Here is a 20,330-nt window from a genome sequence, read left to right as displayed (position 1 = left end):
TTTTATCTTGTATGAATAAAACGACACAAATATTCAAGAATTTCGTTTTGTTTTTGGTGAGGTTCAAGAGAACACGGTAGACATAGAGATCAACAAAAAGATCATGCATTACTATTTAAATGTTGAAAGATATATAAATTAATGCTTATCTTGGAATAACAAAATGGACAACAAGTACAGAAGACATAACTTGCCGTGCCCCTTTCGGCACCTTTTCGGGATCCACCGGTGAAAATATGAGTTTTTTTTTTTCTTTCTCTCAAAATGTTTATTTTTCACTTGTGAACCACACTGCATTTTGTGGTTGGGAAGTCGTCGGGCCCAGAGTGCTCCCCCGACGGGGAGATGATCCCGACTCCTTTAGGGCCTGTTTGGTTACATATATTCAGATATTTCAAATCTCTGGATTCACGAATGGAAGATTTATACCCGTTTGGTTGTGTAAATCTCTATTACACTAAAAACATGAATCTCTAGATTTATGGGTATAAGGTGAAATCCAGGGATTTCATCTCTATTATAAAAATGTTAAACATTTGAACCATGACTCCATAAATTTTTTTTAGGATAAATCTATAGGTTTCATTCCAAAGATTCAGGCTAACCAAAGAGTTAATTTTATGAACTATGACTCCATAAATTTGAAATTTATAGATTTGAGAAATCTTCAGACTCAAGTAACCAAACATGCCCTTAATACATTATTACTTTTACCAAATTTTTACCAAAGAAAAAACTCACTTGCCACCTTATTATTAAAAGGACAAATAATGTCTTCTTTGACTTTTTATTCTATTAATTAATTAACTATAAATATAATTATCAGCAGAGTAGTGGTTTAGTGGTCCCAAGCTCACTTCCATGAGGTTTGGTAATCTTCATGTCATGTCTTAGATTTGAATCCCCTCTATTCTTTTGTTTCATGCATTGGACAGTTGTTCGTGTGCTCTTTGACATGGGCATTGGATCGCTACTGACTTTTGTGGACTATGTTATGCCTCCGGTGGAGTTATGTTCATTGGGTCAGTACTTGCTCTAGTAGTTTATAAGACTAATGATTGTATAGGTCTCCAATTCTTAAGTCCAAGCATTGTGAAAAAGCGAAGAAGGTGTAAGGTCACCACTACTGCATCCCTTTTTCATTTACCAAAAAATCTGTAAATATGATGATATGTGCAAATGATTTCATGTATTAAGAAAATAATGAATTTCAATTATCCATGTGATAAGCCAATACCATCACAATGCATAACACTATTGAGACGCCAATCCAAAAAGAGTAAAAGCCCTTGAAACACAAAATTTAAAAGGTAATCCAGCAAGATTCAAGTGTTTGATGAAGACTTTTGGAAATGAAGTTAAAAAGCCTCAAACATGAAGTTGGTGCAACATCAACAATGTACATATGGGCGATCATGAGAGCAAAACCAATACCAATGTCCGCAACAAATCTTCCCACCATGAGAAAAGCATAGTTGGTGGCAAAACACATTAACACGACGTCGGCAAAAAAAATTACTACAGCAAAGACGATGCTGTAGTACAATTTTAAACAGTGCGGTTCAGTATGGTTGAACAGTTTCGATACACAGTTGACACCCTTAACTTATTCTCATCATTTGTAGTACATTCCAAAGAAGATAAGCAAGTTCATAGAAAGAGGGCTTTGGTGATAAAAGGTATTTTGGGGAACTTCTTCCTGGTGCATGTATTCAAGTTGAGCATTCACTCTCATTGCATCATTCACACACAAAATGTAATTTATATAAGCCCAACTCACCCCATTTGAGATCTTTTACCTTGCACCATTGAACACACTAATTTTATATCCTCTTAAGCTCTCAAATTCTCGAGATTAACTTGTGTTTTTACATCACACGTGTACTCATCCCTTGTAGTACATTCCAAGAAAGATAAGCAAGCTCAAAGAAGTAAGGCTTTGGTGATAGAAGGTATTTTGGAGAATTTCTTTGTGGTGCATGCATTTAAGTTGAGCATTCACAATTATTGCATCATTTCGACAATATAAGGAGCATAGACAATGTGGCCTCTCACATTCTCAGGGATGTTAATGTTGTTGCTGACAAGATGTCAAAAATGCCCTTAGTGATGAAGGAGTCTTTGGAGCTTGAGGGGTTCCTATAGGTGGAGCTTAGGAGCTTTTTAAAATTTTGATGGAAACTTGGGTGGTTGTTTTGGGTCTTTTGACCCTAAGGGTGTCAATTGGTATGGTTTTGGTAATTCGGTATGGTACCAATTTTGAATACCGAAAATCATAAACGTATCGTATCAGATTTACATAATACGATACGATTTTTGGATTTGGAAAACCGTTTCGGTATTAAATCGGTGCGGGAAAATAGTTTAAACAATGTTGGAGTACAATTTTGGTGTGAACGATCCCATGCCACTTTTATTTCATTAAGATCCTAATGAAATTGCAATCAAACAATCAATAGAATCTGATATTAACAGAGACAAAGCAAGTAAATCTAAGAAGAGGAGTGAAGGATGAAATGAAAAACTGAAATAGAGAATTAGGGTTAGGGTAAAGGTAAAGTGTTTTAATTGTAAAATTACATTTGTATCCCTCAATTTGGTATGGTACCAATTCGGTACATACCAATGGTATGAGTACCTAAAACCGATGCCGGTATCAAACTTTTAAAGGTGCGGTACGGCATGGTTTAGTATGGTTTAGCGGTTCAATACGGTTAAATGGTTTCAATACGCAATTGATGCCCTTACTTGACCCCTCAAAATGTGCAAAACAAAAACAAAACCCCAAAAAAAAAAAAAAACATTGAATCCTACATTTTGCAATCCAGCCTTCACAGTAGTATCGATCCTCTTTGAAAGCCTAAAATATGACTTGGCCCAGCCCACAAAATTCTCACTCTTAAAAGCCTAAAGTATGACTTGGCCCAGCCCACAAAATTCTCAGATTCTTTCTCTCTCTCTCTCTCTCTCTCTCTCTTCTCCTCTTGGGTCGTTCCCTCTCTGGCATTTGGAAGTTTTACTTCTTAGGCGAGCACCAAATTCTCGGAAGAGTATTGCTTTGTAGTCGTCTAAGGAGCAATGTCAAGGCAAGCCACCAAGCTCTTCGGTCCTTTGGCTTCAAGGCTCAGCTCTGCCAAATCAATCTCACCTTCTATTTCTTCATCTCAATCTCGCCATTTTGCCGCTGCTGCTCCACCTCCGCCGGCTGTTTTCATCGACAAGAGTACCCGGGTCATCTGTCAAGGTATTACAGGAAAGAATGGTAGTTTTCACACAGAACAGGCCATTGAATATGGCACCAATATGGTAAATATTTCTGATCAGTCGATTTGTTGTTATTATCCCTTGTAGTAAAAATCTTGCGGTGTTAAACCTTTTGTGGATCGCGATTAACGTCTAAAAGTTGGCTGCTTGCTTGATCTTTTGTTTGATCTGCCGGAAATTTTCTGGGGTTTGGCAATTTTAATGTATTGTGTTTATTTGATTGCGGCTTTTTTCCCCCTTCAAGATTCCGTGCAGGCTGATCTGAAATACTCACATAATGGGTTTCATTTTTTTCATGATGGAAAACTAATGAATGTGTAATTAATTCCACCTTCAACAGACTATCATCTGATTTCATTTTCTATTAGGGATAACTTTTGCGTCATCACCACTCACCAGTATATTTGTATGTTCTCTTATCTATTATCAAGCAAATTTTGCGATTAATCTGATTTTTTCTACCTGCTATTTCTACAATTTCTGTTTATTTGCTGCAACACTTCCGTTCCTCTCTCCCCTTTCAAGTTTACCTGTAAATAAGAAGAATCACGTAAATATTGAAAAAGATTTTGGTCGGTGTATTCAAAGTTAAGTTATTGGGCAATAGAAAACTTTGACTACATAATTTTTTAGGCCTTGACTGGAACTTCTGACTGATTAACACGTTTATCTAGTCTCATTTGGCGACATTATTTGATTTCAGAAAATCCTTGTTATTTGCTTTCGAAGATCATGTGCAACAGAAAAACACATTTTTTTGGCTTCCCAAAATCAGTTAACGGAGAGACCTATCTTTTATCTTGTTTGCATTGGATTGAAGTGGGGAAGCATATTGCGGCATAGTGAGGGACTTTTGAGGATGAATTGTTATGGCCTAAGACATTGGAAGGCTTTTAAATGGTTTTTTGAGTATCGTGTGAAACTCTATGTTGAAGTAGCTTTAATCATTCTACTTATTGGGGTCTAGAAAAGAATTTTTATGTATTTTTAAAACAATGTTCTAAGAAGAAATGCTAAATGATTATTTTGGTAGAATAATTAGTGCATAGGTGCTTGCATTCACTGAATTGGAAAGAAATAATAGGTCACTGCTTAAGTGTGATGGAATCAATAAGTTTAGGTAGATAAGTAATGGTGATTTGACTAAATAGGGGTTAGGTTTTAGCAGTTCAAAACTTCAAATATATCAAGCTGCAATTAGGAATTGGCAGAAGAAAGATACTCAACTAATCAATGGGCACATGGGTGTCCAAAAACTTATAGCTGTCCCGGAAACTAGTTATCTATAAAAGAATCTAGTGATTTGGATAAGCCAATAACTAATAGTAGTTGATTTGAGTCAATACTTCATACTATCGAAACTATACTAGTCTTCTTGTCTGGAAGATTTTGAATATCCCTTGCAACAGCATAAAAGTACGAGTATCTTAGACCCTTCCCCAACATATGACTTCTTTTCTTTGAAATTAAAAGAAGCAAATAGACTGAACATTTGGGCATCCAAGCACCTTGGCTGCCTCGGTAAAGGTGATTACTGATTACCACATCAATAATACAGATTGTGGGCATCTGAACTAGTATCTAAATGCTTTAGAAGATTTCTTTTGCACTTCCCCCTCTTTTAGCAGCCTTTGTATGAGAGGTGAATTGCTTTCTTTTGGGAACCTGTTGTTTTATTTTGATTCTTATATGTGTGGGATGCATCCATGATTCGTCTTACTCATTACATTTATTATTTAGAGATTTACATTAGTTTAGTAACCAAGATGTTCGTGTTTTTCTTGTTAATGATTTGGCTATCATTATGGTTTACCTTCTTCTCTTTTTTCCAAAAAATAGGTTGGAGGAGTGACACCAAAGAAAGGTGGGACCGAACATTTAGGTCTTCCTGTTTTCAATACAGTTGCTGAAGCAAAAGAGGAAACTAAGGCCAATGCATCTGTCATCTATGTCCCTCCACCATTTGCTGCTGCAGCTATTATGGAAGCGATGGAAGCTGAGTTGGATCTAGTGGTGTGCATAACAGAGGGTATCCCTCAACATGACATGGTATGCTGTGGTGTTATTGCTTTTCTTGATCTTAATTACATGTGTGATTGCTGTCATTCAAAGGTTTACACAATTGATGATGCACACTACCTCTGTGCTTTTATCTGTCAAGCATACTGCAGTCACTAATCCACTGTAGCATTTTGTGAACAACCTATTCCAGCTTCTGTATGGAGTTCAAAGTTTAAAGATCTTTGCTTGGTATTTTTTATGCAGTAGAATGTTAGGTTCTGGCTCCATTATTCCTGGAGAATGAGCATTATGTGCAGCAATCTACTTCCTAATTCAGAAAGAAAGATGAAGTGGAATGCTTTCTTTTTTTTGCTAGTGTTTTTTTTTTTTTTTGGGTAGTGAAGTGGAATGCTTTCTTGAGAAACTGAAGAGTTATCAAACCTCTGTGTTCACTAATCAATAAAATAGCATATTGAACCAAAAAACTTACCAGGACACTAACTCCTTAACATTCAACTCAGTAAAATCAGGATATTAAAGTTTGGGCAATCTCTACTATACTTTGCTCTGGATGGAAAATAAAATAATCCCACTGTGTTTGTACAATGTCCTTGTCTGGCATCCTTTATAACTTTTCTATTGCCTTCTCTGGACAATTTTCTCATCGTCTACCATAATTGGCTTCTCTTGCCCCAGTTCATACAAGTTGCAAGACCTTTTTGGTGATTTGCTGCTTTGAACTATTGAGAGACAATGTGTCTTAAGTAACATTCAGTTGTTTTTAGGTTTATTTCACTGATAACATTAAATTATTCAAGTTGAATAGGTTTTCTTTTCTACTTTATTAACTTCAAATTATTATGAATTTCAGGTTAGAGTGAAGGCTGCCCTTAACAAGCAATCAAAGACTCGGTTGATTGGCCCAAACTGCCCTGGAATTATTAAACCAGGTGAATGTAAGATTGGAATTATGCCCGGATACATTCACAAACCAGGACGTGTGGGGATCGTGTCCCGATCTGGTACTTTGACATATGAAGCGGTAAGATCACATGGAATTCAAAGGTTTGTTGGTTGACTCAGGGTGTCCTGCCAACGACATAGTGGTTCTCATGGTGTACATCCATGTTCATAAGATCTTTGAGGCTGGAAATATATCCGATTGATGATTTATACCATTCTGAGTTGATACAAGGATTTCTTTGCCTTTGCACTTATCGACTTTCTGTTTTGGACAGTTAAGAGTTTGAATACACAAAACTGGATGGTTGAAGTCATTGAATTGGTGTAATATTATTTGGCCTCAAAGATTTCTTTCTTGTACCCTATTTAAGTTATACTATGATTTCCTTTATGCTGTTGGCTGCTGAATCCTGTGGTCATTTCATCTTTGTTAAGTTGTATTCTCTGATTTTAGTCTGTGTGCATTGTAGGTTTTCCAAACCACAGCAGTAGGCCTAGGTCAATCGACCTGTGTAGGCATTGGTGGGGACCCCTTTAATGGTACAAATTTTGTTGATTGCATGGAAAAGTTCCTCGCTGATCCTCAGACTGAAGGTGAACTGCTTGTACAGATTAATTCATCTAATTTTTCTAGATGATGGTGGTAAACTGGGTGGGTAGGCTTAGTAGAAATTCATAGCAGAATCATAGTTTGATGGGTTCCCCTCCGCTCTCTCTTCTCTCTCTTGGCTGTTATTTGTATTTGTGCCAAGTGTTTTTTTTCCTATACCTTGATATTGGATTTGACATTCGGCTTGAAAACAAGTCCCTTTTTTATTCCTCCTTGAAGCTTTTCATCCTTGAAAACTGTTTGCCTCTCATTGTATATTCAACAGAAAAAGAAAAATCTCATTTATCATTGAGGGAGTTCAATACTCTTGTTATTGGATATGAAACTTGTCTTGAAACCAAGTCCTTTTTACCCTGGGCAAGGGAGGATTTGGGAGCTTAACAAATGAGTAAGTAGGACTGGAATAGTGCTATAATTTATGGACCTGAACAATCTATTTGGAAGAGATTGGTTCCTACCACGTGAAACTGATTTGGATGTAGTTTCTGAGTTTTTCACCCCTTCTTTGTGTGTTGTTATTAATAAATTTATTTGGCTAAAATAAAGCATGGTAAATGTGTGGAAGCCATTTTCTAATGTTTCTATCATTTTGCTATTATGTGTATTTCTTTTTTTCAGTGATAGACAATATTTAGTGATGTATTTGATTTATATGGGCAAGGGTTCTTAACCAGTAAAAGTCCTTCAGAAAAACTTTAGGGTTTCAGCGTTTTTCTTCAAAGAAGTTAGGGTTTGATTTCGTAGCCATGCAGCAGTTCTGTTAACGTTCCAACTTCCAACTACATGGACAGTTCATGTCATCATCTTGTCTTTGGTAAATTTTGTCCAATAGAACTTTGTGGTATGTCAATGTAATGTGCCTTGCAAAATCGTTGAGAAGTCCATTCCTTTATAAGGTTTGGCCCACAAAGAGACAAGGTAAGGATCCCCATATACGCAGTTAGAATGATGGGCCACCACAGTGATGTGTGGCCTATCCAAATGGTTGTGCATCTATTTAAAGTAGAGTCCTAATGTTCATTTTGTGCTCTTTAATGGTACAATGCAACTCCATTTAGGCTCCATCTCAAATGCTCAGAATTTAATAGCTGGATGGGAAGTTCCTGCTCTGGCAAAATTTTGCTGAGTATGTTTTGGGATTTGCTAGTCAAGAGTAAGCTAGCCATGGAAATTGTTGATCTGCCCTTCCAAACTTTGTCTACTTTATTGTTTTCAATGGGCCAGGTTAGTCTCTACTTTTCTTTGATTTAGTTGACTAGCTCAGTGTGCTTGAGATTCAGGTCTGGCTGGGACTGGGGAGTTTCTTGACCCTGTGTACTGGATCTACAGTTGTCTGATTGATCTTAGAATTAACACCTTATGATAATGAAATATTTAGTTCTTTTGATAAGGGATGAATGCTTTATGGATTAAACAAGTCAGCATATATGCATAAATCAGTGGCTGCATTCTGTTGGTTTTCCTTCTGTGACCAAAGCTTCCCTAGTTTCTTGTCATGGATATTCTTAGACCTATTTATTTCCTTTTTAACTTAACGTTTCTTAGTAGGAAATTTCCTTTTTAATTATTTTAATTTAACTTAATTTAAGCATTCCTTTTGGTTAGCCAAAATATTGTTGTTCTGCATTTTCTTATTGTGCCTGCATTTTGCATTTCAGGAGTTGTTCTTATAGGAGAAATTGGAGGGACTGCAGAAGAGGATGCTGCTGCCTTAATCAAGGTAGATGTAATTGTAACTTACTTTTTAGTTCAACTTTGTTCAAAGCTTTGGTTGTTGTTAACCCAAAACAATTCATCTTTTCTCATCATTTCCAACATTTTTGGTCTAATCAGTTGGTCTTGGAACACCCCATAATCTGCATTATAACTGCTTACCAAGCATTCATTTCATAATTTTACCTGTTCATGGGGAAAAATTGATGATAAGATTGCTGTAAAGGATTATAGAAAACTGGCATTTGTTAATATTGCAACACTTTGGCCTATAATATCCAAACACTGAACTATTGAGCTGGGGTGTTCAACTGAAAGAGAGCTTGCAGAAGATAACGTTTTCATGATTCCATGTAAGGCTAGATTCTTGTGGAAAATTTTTAGCTCTCCTTTATCAGGGTTCTTTCCTATTTCACCAGCTTCATGTTATAATTTTAGAAGGGTCCCTTGAAGATCTGTTTACCTTTTCATCTCAAATTGTTTTACATTCTCAAGCATGCATCTGATGGTTGAACCCACCGTCTGTTTGGTTAAGTCTTAACAAATCAATAATCAAATGGGATGCTAAGGAAACTACTTATAAATTTTGTTTTTGGATGAATTTGGCACTTCTGTAACTTCTTTCGTGATGCTTCTTTTGTTGTCTGGCCTATATTTGTTCGTGGACAATAAGAACGTCGTTCATTCATAATATATGGTTATTTACCTGTATTTGTATTTTCTGCATCCTCTTCAGGGGATACTGATATACCTTCTGTGATTTAATAAATCAAAACAGGAAAGTGGGACTGAGAAGCCTATAGTGGCATTTATTGCTGGACTCACTGCTCCACCGGGCCGTCGTATGGGTCATGCTGGAGGTACAGTACATATCAGCTCTGTTTATCTTGGGATTCTTTCTTTGTTTGCATACTTTGTAGCATGTAAATCAAACTCAGACACCCATGACCCACTTTCTCTTGGTGTTGTCTTGGGGGGTAACCCCATTTAATGTATGGCTTTCTAGCTTCCTGGTGGGGGAATGATTTGACACCCATGACCCACTTATGGCAAGATTCTCACTGAATTACATCATGGGTTAAATTTTCAGCATTAAGTTGGAAAATATTGCAGTCATTTTGGATAGGATTTTCTGGAGTCTTATTATAGATTACTTCTGTCAAGTTATAAGTTCTGGATGGTCTGAATTGGAGTTCACAGAAATATGGGAGGTATGGACTCTTTGGTTGGGCCAATCTAATAAACTTCCGGAGCACTTGAGCTGTCTTTGTTTTTGGCTGGGGGATTCTAAGGTTGCCTAGAATGGGACTGCTTGTGGGTGTGCACTTTGGTTGGGCCATTGTGTTGGGTCTTGTGGACTGTCTTTGCTTTTGGCTGAGGACAAACAATTAATTTAGTCCATCTTAAGTTAAATAGGTTTGGTTTGACTGTTGAAGGTTGTCATCCATTGCTTGGAACAGCACAGTAGTTTCATGGTGCATTCTCCTCACCAAATGAATTCAAGTATTTGACCAAAAAAATGCTTCAAGTAAACCTTATTATCTTTGTGGGATCCTGTTCTAGTTCCTAAATCCTGGTCCAGGTTGAGATTGATACACAGTTCTACCTTTACGACCCTTATAAACATGGAAGCCTTGTGCACTAGATACAGCCTTTGTATGAGATACAGCCTTTGTATGGTGTGGGTAAACTTGCTGTTGGAAATATGGGTTTAGCTATGCTTTGTATGTTCTTGAGAAAAGGAGGATATATTGTCTTGTTTTATATTGAATAATTTGAAGTCCCAATCTTGATTTGCATTATTCTTTTGTTGCTGCAGCTATTGTCTCAGGGGGAAAGGGTACAGCACAAGATAAAATCAAGACCCTTAGGGAAGCTGGGGTGACAGTTGTGGAGTCGCCAGCAAAGATTGGTGCTGCCATGCTTGATGTCTTCAAACAACGTGGGTCTTGTGAGTTAGTTTAGACAAGAGCAATGTCTTCAAACAGCTGACTTTTGTTACCTTAGACAAAATTAATCGGGCTCCACCGTTGGAGGTCCTTACTATAAAATTCAAAAACAAAACTCTACGGCCTTTCTTTTTTTTTTTTCCTTGGGTTTTGGGGGGGGGGGGGTGGCTGAGGTATTTTACATAAATCATTCATGCTATGAGTGTAAACAAGGTTTTGTAAGTCCATTACTCTTTTCACCTGCGTGGTGACACCTAAGGTTTGGTAGTCAAAAATGGATCGCATTTTTCACTTAATCATGTTCTCATTTATGTTGATCTTTGTGTAGAACACATCAGAATCAGAAACTAAGAGCTGCTTTACTAGAAAGCATCATCTCCACAGCATTGACAGCTGCAAGTTCAACAGAGCAGCTTGACCCAGATGCCTTGTGTAGCGCAAATGGCCTTGCATGGATTTGTTGTTCATCCTGAGTTTTGTCACTGCGCTGTACATTTGAAGAGAAAATATAGAAAATTTTATGAGCTTTGAAGTTATCATCCGGGCATAACCTTCCCATCCTGAGATTGTTTCTTTGGTGAATGTAATGGATGGTGCGAGCAATTCTATATGCCTACATTTCTGGTGTTGAATCTACTGCTAGTAAGTTTTGTACTTGCTTTTTTTACTGGCTAGAACTTGGACAAAAGGTTGCTGTTAACCTTTTGAATGCGCTAAATTTGGGCGAGTGTCACGTAGGCTTTGAAGGCCTCTGTATCACATATGTGTGAGCAGCTCTTGAGATTGGCCTTCCTACACTATGGCCGATGGAATTTGATGACCCTGCTATGGTTACGATAATTTATGATTGCCATCTTTGGTTTTGCCACGTATCCGTTGCTAATCTATAAATATTACTTACTAGATAAGACCAACACCTCTAAGTAAATCAGGAGTTCGAATCCCCTCGAGACCAGGGGCTGAACCTGGCCTTAAATGATACGCCCATTCCTAATATATACATATCTGTGTCAAGAAAACTGTTGAGGTTTTCCTAGTTCTGTATTGACTTTCAATTCGGATTCAAGGGTTTTGGGAACTTGAGGTAGAGCTGTTCGTCTCCAAATTTTTTTGACTGATTTGTCCTTTGATGATTGGACTTCAAACTGAAAATTTTGAAATGCAAACCTGGTATTGGTTTGAGAAATCAATTTACGAACTCTTCAAATTATTGACGTAGTTCTGAAGTAAAGAAACCATAAAGTGTCCAGGCTAAAAATGCTTAAATTAGTCCAAAGAAGATAACTAGCATTTGACAATTGGATCAGATATGTAGATAAATGTCCACAAAAATGATAGTAACTACAGCTCATGACATGGTGGAAAGCTACAATTTTTCAGAGTCCAGACAAACTTTATTTTGCTTGGTTTGAAGAAGGTTACAGTCCTGTTGGACAATTAAGACTTAAGAGGACAATTTTACCATTCCCAGGATTTCTTGTGCCACTGAAACACATGAAGGCTGTTATTTCTCATTACTTTTCTTCTTGAGGGAACCACTTAAAGCTGTTTTTGTTTTCATCCACTCCTTTTCAGAAACAGCACTCCTCATGAAGGTGCAAACTTCTCCAATGGCAGGCTCCCCTGTATATCTCTTTGGTACCAAATTGTCTTTCTTTACTGGTGGTATGGAAATAAGATTACTACCATGTTCCAAGATCTCTGAAGCATTACCCGGTGGTCTTTTTCTCACCATAAGAACTAGAAAGCATTTGTACCTTTTTCCCTAGATCCACTGCATTGGAGCCATTAGAAGTAGCGTTGTTTTTTGGAATGTCGGCCCCAATTTTTAAAGCTTGAGAATTCTTGCCAGTAGATTCACCTCTCTTGTGTTTCACAGACATTTGCTCTTTGCTGCCAGTCATGGCTTTTGAAAGCCCTTGGTTGTCAGGAATGATGGGAACTATTTGTGAGATGCTGAATGAACTGTTCCCTGCCTCACCAACCATTTCTCTCCATGAGGACTTCTGCACCCACGAGAGTCCCCTGCCATGTTGAACATCAGGTTTAGGCTTGGTATCATGTGTTTCCACGCCCTCTGACTCAGCACGCTGCGTCTCCGTATTCCCTTTCTTTTCATTTTTAGAAGATGCAACTTCTTCTAATTGGCTCTCACCTGCCATAGACAAATGAGAGTCCTTTGTAGAAGACGTTTTGTAAGCATTAGGTGCCTCTGTTCTCTTCATTCTTTTAGCTTTTAGCTTACTTTGTGCTGGCCTGCTATCAGAAGCTTGTCGCTTCCTAGACCTTGATTCCTAGGTAGCCGGGGAAAAGAAACAAATTTATATTTTAGTAAGTAACCAAGTCGTACAGTTTACCTGCAACTACCTCTGGGAGGTGATAAAAGCAACACAAATTCCATCTAAACTTTTTGGTAAACTGTCTAAAATCAAAAAGTACACAAGTGAAATTCAGATGTGCTAATTTTACATAAACTGAGGATACCTGGTTTGCAGAATTTGTTCCAAGATCCCGCTTTAAACCTGATCTCACATTTTGAGAGGTTACTATGTTCATTATGATGTTATCTTCGTCCGTAGTTCCATCTGTTTCATTTCCATCATTTGACACATCCTCAATCGAGTGGTTGGAATTGTCTCCTTCAATACGCAATCTGGATGCACCATCAGCATCTTCTGCATTAGCAGTATCTTCCCTTTTCAAGAGCTTGTTCATCACTGAATCCATCAGGTGTAACTCTTCCCGGCTTATTTCACCCCCCAAGGGGGCAGGAGTAGAAATTTGTCTCTGTTCTGCATTTTCACGAGGGTTTGCATGCTCCTCACAGTCGCAGAAATAGACAGGGAGAGAAGGAACCTCAACACGTCGGAAACTGTACTTATGCTTTCCAGTTCCAATGTAAGGTATTGATTTCACCTGCATGAACACAATGAGTTTAGCTAAAACATTGTCCTTGAAGAATTAAAGCAATAATGCCAATTTAATACAATGATGCAACATGAACATTTGGTAGATGCCCATACAGATGTTGAATTCCATGGGACTTTAGATTCAAATTGCCTACCAAACAGCCATTTTTGTAGCTTACCTTCTTTAATCTAGGGAAGAAAATTTGAAGCTGTGGATTCTCTTTCCTTAGGACCTCCTTTGACATTTTTGAAGGCTCCATTTTTATATCTGCACTAACGTGATTATTATTTTCATGGCTTGCATGTTCAGCCTCTTCTGCCCACTCTCGTTGCAGGCGAACCAGATAATGGTCTTTAGCTTTTTCAATCCTAAGCCGTCCTCCTTTCCACATGCAGCCATTGTACTGTTGTTAAAGAAAGATTTTGGAGAGGAAAGGTGTTAGCAACACATACCAAATACTAGAATCAATATCTACCCTCAAACACTGGAGGGAAAGGAAAAGGAAATCAATGACAATGTCATGGAAGCCCAATGGGTTACCATACATAAACACATCATTTTATCATGGTTAGAGAAAATTCTGCCTGAACAAGCCATCTTCCAAACTAGCAACACTGTACATAAGCGTGATTGAACCGGAATGACCGGCTTTCGTGACCAAACTGAGATACAATTGGGCCAACAAAGTTCTTTGGACCATAGGGAATCAGTTGTTCGCAAGGAATGCAATCTTTTATTTCATTTTAACTTACTTGGATGTTATTTAGTAGTTTCATTAAGAGGTGGGCCTTGGCGCAATGGTTGATGGACCACAATTGTAGCCTAAGGTCAAAGAACCAAAACAGTCCCTCAGCAAAAATTGTAGGGATAAGGCTGTGTTGGAAAATTGTCCCCTTGGACTTTGCTTGTGCCAAAGCCTTTGCCACCTGGTTCACCCTTTTTTCATTGTTTGGAGTTTCTTTATTTGAAAACTTGCCAAGTTTGTTAGGTCCCATCTCGTAATGCATCAGTTCTAGAAGAATATTGATTCACAGAAGTGTTATTTTTCGAATCATTGTTGTGAGATAATTCTCATAAAAGGGAAATAGAGTCTGGCAAACTGTTACATTTCTGTTCATGGAACAGAAAAAGAACAGAAACAGTGTTTGGCAGATAGTTTACAAATCACTTCTTTTCTACATAATAGTTACATTAATGTCATTACGTATATTATCTAAATTATGATTATGCCACCCTCTTTGGTACAGTAACAAGAACAAGAAGAAGAAGCCTTTACCCAACTAAATGGGGCCAGCTACACAGATCCTAGCCTTCTAATCAGCTCTATCTGCGGCATACTAGAGACAAGGCCTAAGCTATACATATCCTTGCTTGCCACTTCTCTTAAAGTTATGTTAGGTCTGACACTGGTTCTGCTAATTCCCTCGATTTGAACTACCGAGTTTGTACCTAAAATATAACTAGTAGATCCTTAACAGATTTACAAACATCAACAGTATATAAAGGATGGAATATAAAATTGATAAAATAAAGAGTGGCTAAATATGTTCCGCACAAAATAAATAATTTTAAATATATAAATTATCATAAAGTGATCGGCCTCAAGTAACAATGAATCAGAGAACTTTCAGCGTACAGTCTAGATTATCAAAAGTTAAAACAATGAGCAACTTTCGAAAAGCATCAGAAGGTATCTGATGGATAAAGACAATATTACTACATGCATCAGAGGGCAAGTTTTCCCAAATAAGTCCATTGTATACTAAACCAGTAACAGAACAAATCCTAAGATCATCTATTGCTCTCATCAGCTAGAATTTCTATTTTCAGTAAGATTCCGTTTCTCTTACTAGTCACTAGTGTTTCATTTTCTGTAAGCAGCACAGGCTGCAGAAATTAAGAAAGTCGATTCATGGGTTTACTCTTTGGGTGGGAATTATAGTAACACTGCCATTCCACATGTTCCAAACACAATAACACATTATTCAATTTTAAGAAGAAGTCCAAAATGAAAGAACAAAGCAACAAGGAATAGTTAACAAAGCTCCATATAGATTTAGTAAAATTTAAGATCAGGATCTGTTCACTCAGTGACCTTCCCAATTAAATGCCCCCCTCCTCTTCTTGTGGCGGGCATGTAGGGAGAATGAGAAAAGGGGGAAAATGCAAGGTGCAACATACAGGCGCTGTCTCAAATCAAAGAGAATACTCAACTTCTATTAATTTCACTCTAGCAGATGCTATATTGCAAGCAAATAAACAAGGGAAATAACAAGAGTCCTAACTAATATAACAACTTGAAATAAGACTTACAATTGAATTCAACTCTAACCCCCTCTCTTTCATAGTTAGCTAAAAACGATTAAAAGGCTGAAATAATGAATAATAAAGAATTAACTAGTTCCAACTCTTGTTGGACCAAAAACCATTTGACTGATTCTTGTTGGATTTGGGTTTCCAAAGTGTAGCATGATGGTCAAACTAATCAGGTGATTCAGCAACACCACCAACTTTCTGCTGCTCTCCTAACCCCCACCTCCCCCACACACTTGCCTCAATCTACAGCACTTTCAAATGGGCAATGATAAACTGCAATTCAGCCCATGGCAAAGTGGAGTCTAAAAAGCTCTTATTGTTTGAGTTAAGTATGAATGCTTGAAGTTTAATACACTAAGCGAGTTGCCTGAATTGTGCTAAATACTTCTATTAAGATGGAGTTTTCTTAACATGTTCAAATAATCTGCCTCGTCTACTCAACCCAATAACTACACAATATGAATGAAGGAAATCTCCATGTTTGTGCAAATATTTCTAACATAATGCATGGTGACCAAATATATCATATCATCATTATGAAGCTGAAACTGCAAACTAAAGTGACGCATATTGATATTTTAACTATCCACCAAGTAAAATGTAGAGGGCACCATTCCCATGTACTTATTATAAGATATTATAAGATCAACTTGTGCAAGGAATAACTTTCAGCATTAACAATGCTAATGTACCATGTCTGGTGAAATAGAATACAGAGAGATAAGGCAATTTGAATGGAATTTAGAAGAACATCAACAAATCAGTATGAAAAATCCATGCAGGATAGAAGATGGATAGAAAAATAGTCTAGAGACTACCAAAATGTATATTCCATAGGTCAGTCTTCCATTCAAAAATCCTTGTTGCAGTGATGTCAAGAAACTTGTAAGGGCTTTGCACCAAGCCAATCCATTGAAAAGATCAACCATTTGTTGTTCAGTGCCAAATAAATTTTGAAGTACACCTTTAGATCTCAGCTTCCTCACATCATTAGGATGATCAGTAAGTAAATCCGAAGAAAAACGTATGATGTGACAACATACTCACCGGGACTATCAAACTACTAAATTCAAGAGTACTTACTTTACTGAATCATCGATGACAACTTGAGGAGAGGTACAGATCTACACCACAAAGGTGATCTTCAAACTTAACCTACCATAAGGTCCCACTGACTCCAAGTACCTAAAGAAAACCTATAGCCCTGTGGCTTGACAAGAACAGAACCTTTCGTTTCATTGCTTATCACAAAGGACATGCAGAGACGTTTGTAAGGAAAGCCGAAGCAACTAAATGATCAATAACATTATCCTTCCATGAGCTAGCACAGGGTCCTTAATGGCAAAACATGTCAATTCCTTATTCAACTATAACACAAAATATTATAATTGCACCAACTGACCTACACAGCTAGAACTTTTTGAAATACTGTTCAGCAAAGTAAAGTTGCTAGAATAAACTTTTGGACATAAAAGAGACCTTCTTCAGATAAATTGCAAAAACCATGCTTTTCTCCTTGGCTGCAACTCCATAGCTCAAAAGGACTAAAAGAGTTGTCAGTTCTATCACATTCACAAGGTTGAAAACCTAAACAAAATCAGAGATGCATGCTATTACTTCTAAGCAAGGTTTAAAGTATCGGTATCGAGTATCGTATTGGTCAGGTGATTTTAAGAGACGTATCGTCTTGTATCGAGTATTGTATCGCTCTGGCTAATGTATTTTAGTGTAATTAAATGGAGAGACGTATCGAGATGTATCGTATCGGTTGGGTCAAATAAGGATACGTATCGGCTAGTATCGTATGGTATCGTGGGATACTTTAAACCTTGCTTCTAAGTCCAACAAATCAGTACTTTAAAAACAAAATTAGAGTACCCAAAGAAACATGAAAGGCACAAAATTGTGTGGCTACAAGAAGCGCTGATGGATCATTGTATCCACTCAAAACTGATGATAGATTCCCCCTCAACAAGTAGTCTGCTGCCTGGTACTACTTAAACTATGGTAACACATAACCCATTGAACCAGCTCTGAATTTCAACTTCTTTACACCCATTAACTGTAGAAGTGTAGAATCTTTCTAAAACGATTGCCTTGCTTCTTTCTTCCCATAAGCAGTAATTCATTGTAAAAGGTGTGTCAACCCATATTAACCATGATCTACCCAAAAAATTAACCTTGGTTCACGCAACTCCAACTCTTCCATTGCAGCAAGCATCAAGCATGAAAACTTAAACAAAGTAGTTGACTTGTATAGAAGCAAAGTAATGAAAAGGGGTTGACACACTGAATCTCATCACCATAAATAATTCAATTAAGATTTCAAAGGCCCACATTTCCCAGTTTCCCTTCTAGCATAATCTTTCGAATATCACCAAAAACTAAATCTTGCAACACCGTAGAAGCTAAAATCATGCTTTTCAAGTGTTTAGCATGTTCTAATCAACAGCCCAGGCCAATAAACATTATTGGAGCTAATTATTTTCATGAACGAGACTATACAAAAACTAGTAGAACAATAGCATGTAACATATGATGAAATGTCAAGCAGAGACATAGCAGTTGAAGTTTGGTTTTAAGAATACATGTGAGAGTTGAGTTTTGCTTGCGAGAAAGAAAGGGGCAAGACAAGTAGACTGACCGTGCTAAAAAGCTTGGACAGAGCTTTGTCGGAGGAGGGTTGAAAATCCAAGTAAGCGAAGCTGCGGCCATTGGTTCTGACAATCTCAACAGACTCGATAATCCCGAGTGAAGAAAAGGTTTTTCGGAGATCATCTTCAGTTACGCTTTCCCCCAATCCTCCGACGAAGATCCTCGTCTTCGTTGTACTCCCACCTTCAACTTCGCTCTCATTCTGCATTTTTTTCTTCGCCCCTTCAACTGTGTCTTCTCCTTCGCTCGGTCTCCGCAGTCCGGAATCGAGTTGGGTTGCAGGAGATTCCTAGTCAATCCCTAACTTTTAAGAGGATAAATGAAAATTCAAGTTTTTAGGTTCTTCGTAGTTCCTATCGGTTTCGGCGCGTTTGGTGACGTTCTAATTCTTAAAGAGCGCTTCTTCGTCTTGGAGAACAAAATAACATGTTGGAAGCAAGGTTCCACATATCGACTCGTGTCGCCATGTCGGACCCTGGCGACACGGTGACACAGGCGACATGTCGCCAAAAGGATTCGATGAAAAATCGAACTCCTGTTTCGAAGGGTATTTCAGGTCATTTTGACCTGAAATTTGACGTGTAACCTAATTTAAGGCCAATAAACACATTGGGAGTGTTATTTGACCTAAAACATCACCTAACCTAAAGTTTATAATTGGCACATGTCCAGCTATATGCGGGCAAAACTTAAAATTTGAAAAATTCATATAAACTAATGCAAAGAGAACATAAATACACAAGTAGTAAAGAGATGTACTAAAGTTTACAATTCATTAAACAATTATGTTGAGTATGGCTCATGCTTCACATATTGTTGCCGACAGACATGGGTCCCGCTCCCCGGTAAGCTGGCGGGGGTCCGGGGGGCCGCCTCGGCGGGGGTGTGGGGGCGATATATCGCCGACATATGGTAAATATCGTGTCTTTGGGGGGAGTCGTGTCGCCCCCCATCGACATGGCGATATATCGCCCGTGTCGGCGATATACACAATGAACCATGGTTTGAAGGGTTTATTAAAACGGTTCATTTAATAAATAAATAAATAAAATTCAATCTACATTTGGTTTATGACATTTTTAATCTAAAAAAATTGAGATTTTACATTTACCACTCCAGTACTATAGAAAAAATTAATTTAAAGACAAATTATCACTTTTTATGATCCATTTATTCTTATTATTTTTTAATTTAAATTTTTATATACACATTCCAAGCAATAATGAAATTCATGACTCTACAACTCCATATTTGACCCAATCGATACGATACATCTCGATATATTTTTCCATTGAATTATATTAAAATACATTAGTTAGAGTGACATAATATTCGATACATGACGATACGTCTCTTAAAATCACTTGACCGATATGTACTCGATATCGATACATTAAACCTTTGTTAAAATGACTTAATTACCCCTTAGCTTAAATCCTATCTGCAAAGATTAACATTATATGGAGTGGTTGAGATTTTGTTCTGACCACAAGTTTCAATCTAAATTGTACGGTACTGTGCACCAAGTGGTGGGACCGGAAGAGTCCTCCCAAAGAGAAAATCCAGATTTTATGCATGAAGAAATTTGACATTATGGACTTGAAAAATCGACATGAGCTCCATCCAATAGCCAGAAAAGATGTAGACGATCGTTATCCATTAGCCTCGTGTCTTCCAATCACCATTAAATACATGTATCCTGAGCCTAATTTAAAGGTACAATACACAAATTCCAAAGCCGCCTCAGATTTCTGCCATTTCTGACCTAATCGGGCAATTCCCATTCCTACATTTACATTTGTCAAATGATGAAACGTTTGTCGGTTCATGAGCATTCCATTCACCACGTAACACTCAAATCATCAAAGATCATGACACGTTTAACCTTGCCTGGCCTTTACCATCTCCAAAGACCACCCAGACCAAACTTAAAAAGACTTCAATCTCAC

At 37.6% G+C, this 20,330-nt stretch overlaps 2 protein-coding genes across 2 annotated transcripts; one reads left to right on the top strand and one right to left on the bottom strand.

Moving 5' to 3' along the window:
• Positions 1 to 2,970: 2,970 nt before the first annotated feature.
• On the top strand, positions 2,971 to 11,254 carry LOC149000482 (succinate--CoA ligase [ADP-forming] subunit alpha, mitochondrial). Its single transcript, XM_089139505.1, has 7 exons — positions 2,971 to 3,306; positions 5,104 to 5,313; positions 6,137 to 6,307; positions 6,699 to 6,822; positions 8,497 to 8,558; positions 9,330 to 9,411; positions 10,371 to 11,254. Exons 1-7 carry the CDS (start codon positions 3,079 to 3,081, stop codon positions 10,514 to 10,516), a joined length of 1,023 nt encoding a protein of 340 aa, XP_088995631.1. The 5' UTR covers positions 2,971 to 3,078; the 3' UTR covers positions 10,517 to 11,254.
• A 431-nt stretch (positions 11,255 to 11,685) lies between these two features.
• Positions 11,686 to 18,777, bottom strand: ROS3 (RNA-binding (RRM/RBD/RNP motifs) family protein). Its single transcript, XM_089139504.1, is given in 5 exon segments — positions 11,686 to 12,214; positions 12,216 to 12,794; positions 12,985 to 13,416; positions 13,589 to 13,813; positions 18,371 to 18,777. Coding segments are annotated over 5 exon segments (1,665 nt in total). The 5' UTR covers positions 18,590 to 18,777; the 3' UTR covers positions 11,686 to 12,004.
• Positions 18,778 to 20,330: the final 1,553 nt, after the last annotated feature.

This window comes from Hakea prostrata, chromosome 11 (assembly GCF_041222555.1).
Source record: "Hakea prostrata isolate BN-2017 chromosome 11, UWA_Hpros_2, whole genome shotgun sequence".
In the NCBI taxonomy this organism is placed as follows: Eukaryota; Viridiplantae; Streptophyta; class Magnoliopsida; order Proteales; family Proteaceae; genus Hakea; species Hakea prostrata.
Note: the sequence above shows the minus strand (reverse complement) of the source record. Positions and strands in the feature narration are given on the sequence as shown.

Coding starts and splice junctions, on each gene's coding strand:
- LOC149000482 (XM_089139505.1), top strand. CDS start 3,079: ATGTCAAGGCAAGCCACCAAGCTCTTCGGTCCTTTGGCTTCAAGGCTC. Junction 5,314..6,136: donor GTATCCCTCAACATGACATG/GTATGCTGTGGT, acceptor TATGAATTTCAG/GTTAGAGTGAAGGCTGCCCT. Junction 8,559..9,329: donor ATGCTGCTGCCTTAATCAAG/GTAGATGTAATT, acceptor AAATCAAAACAG/GAAAGTGGGACTGAGAAGCC.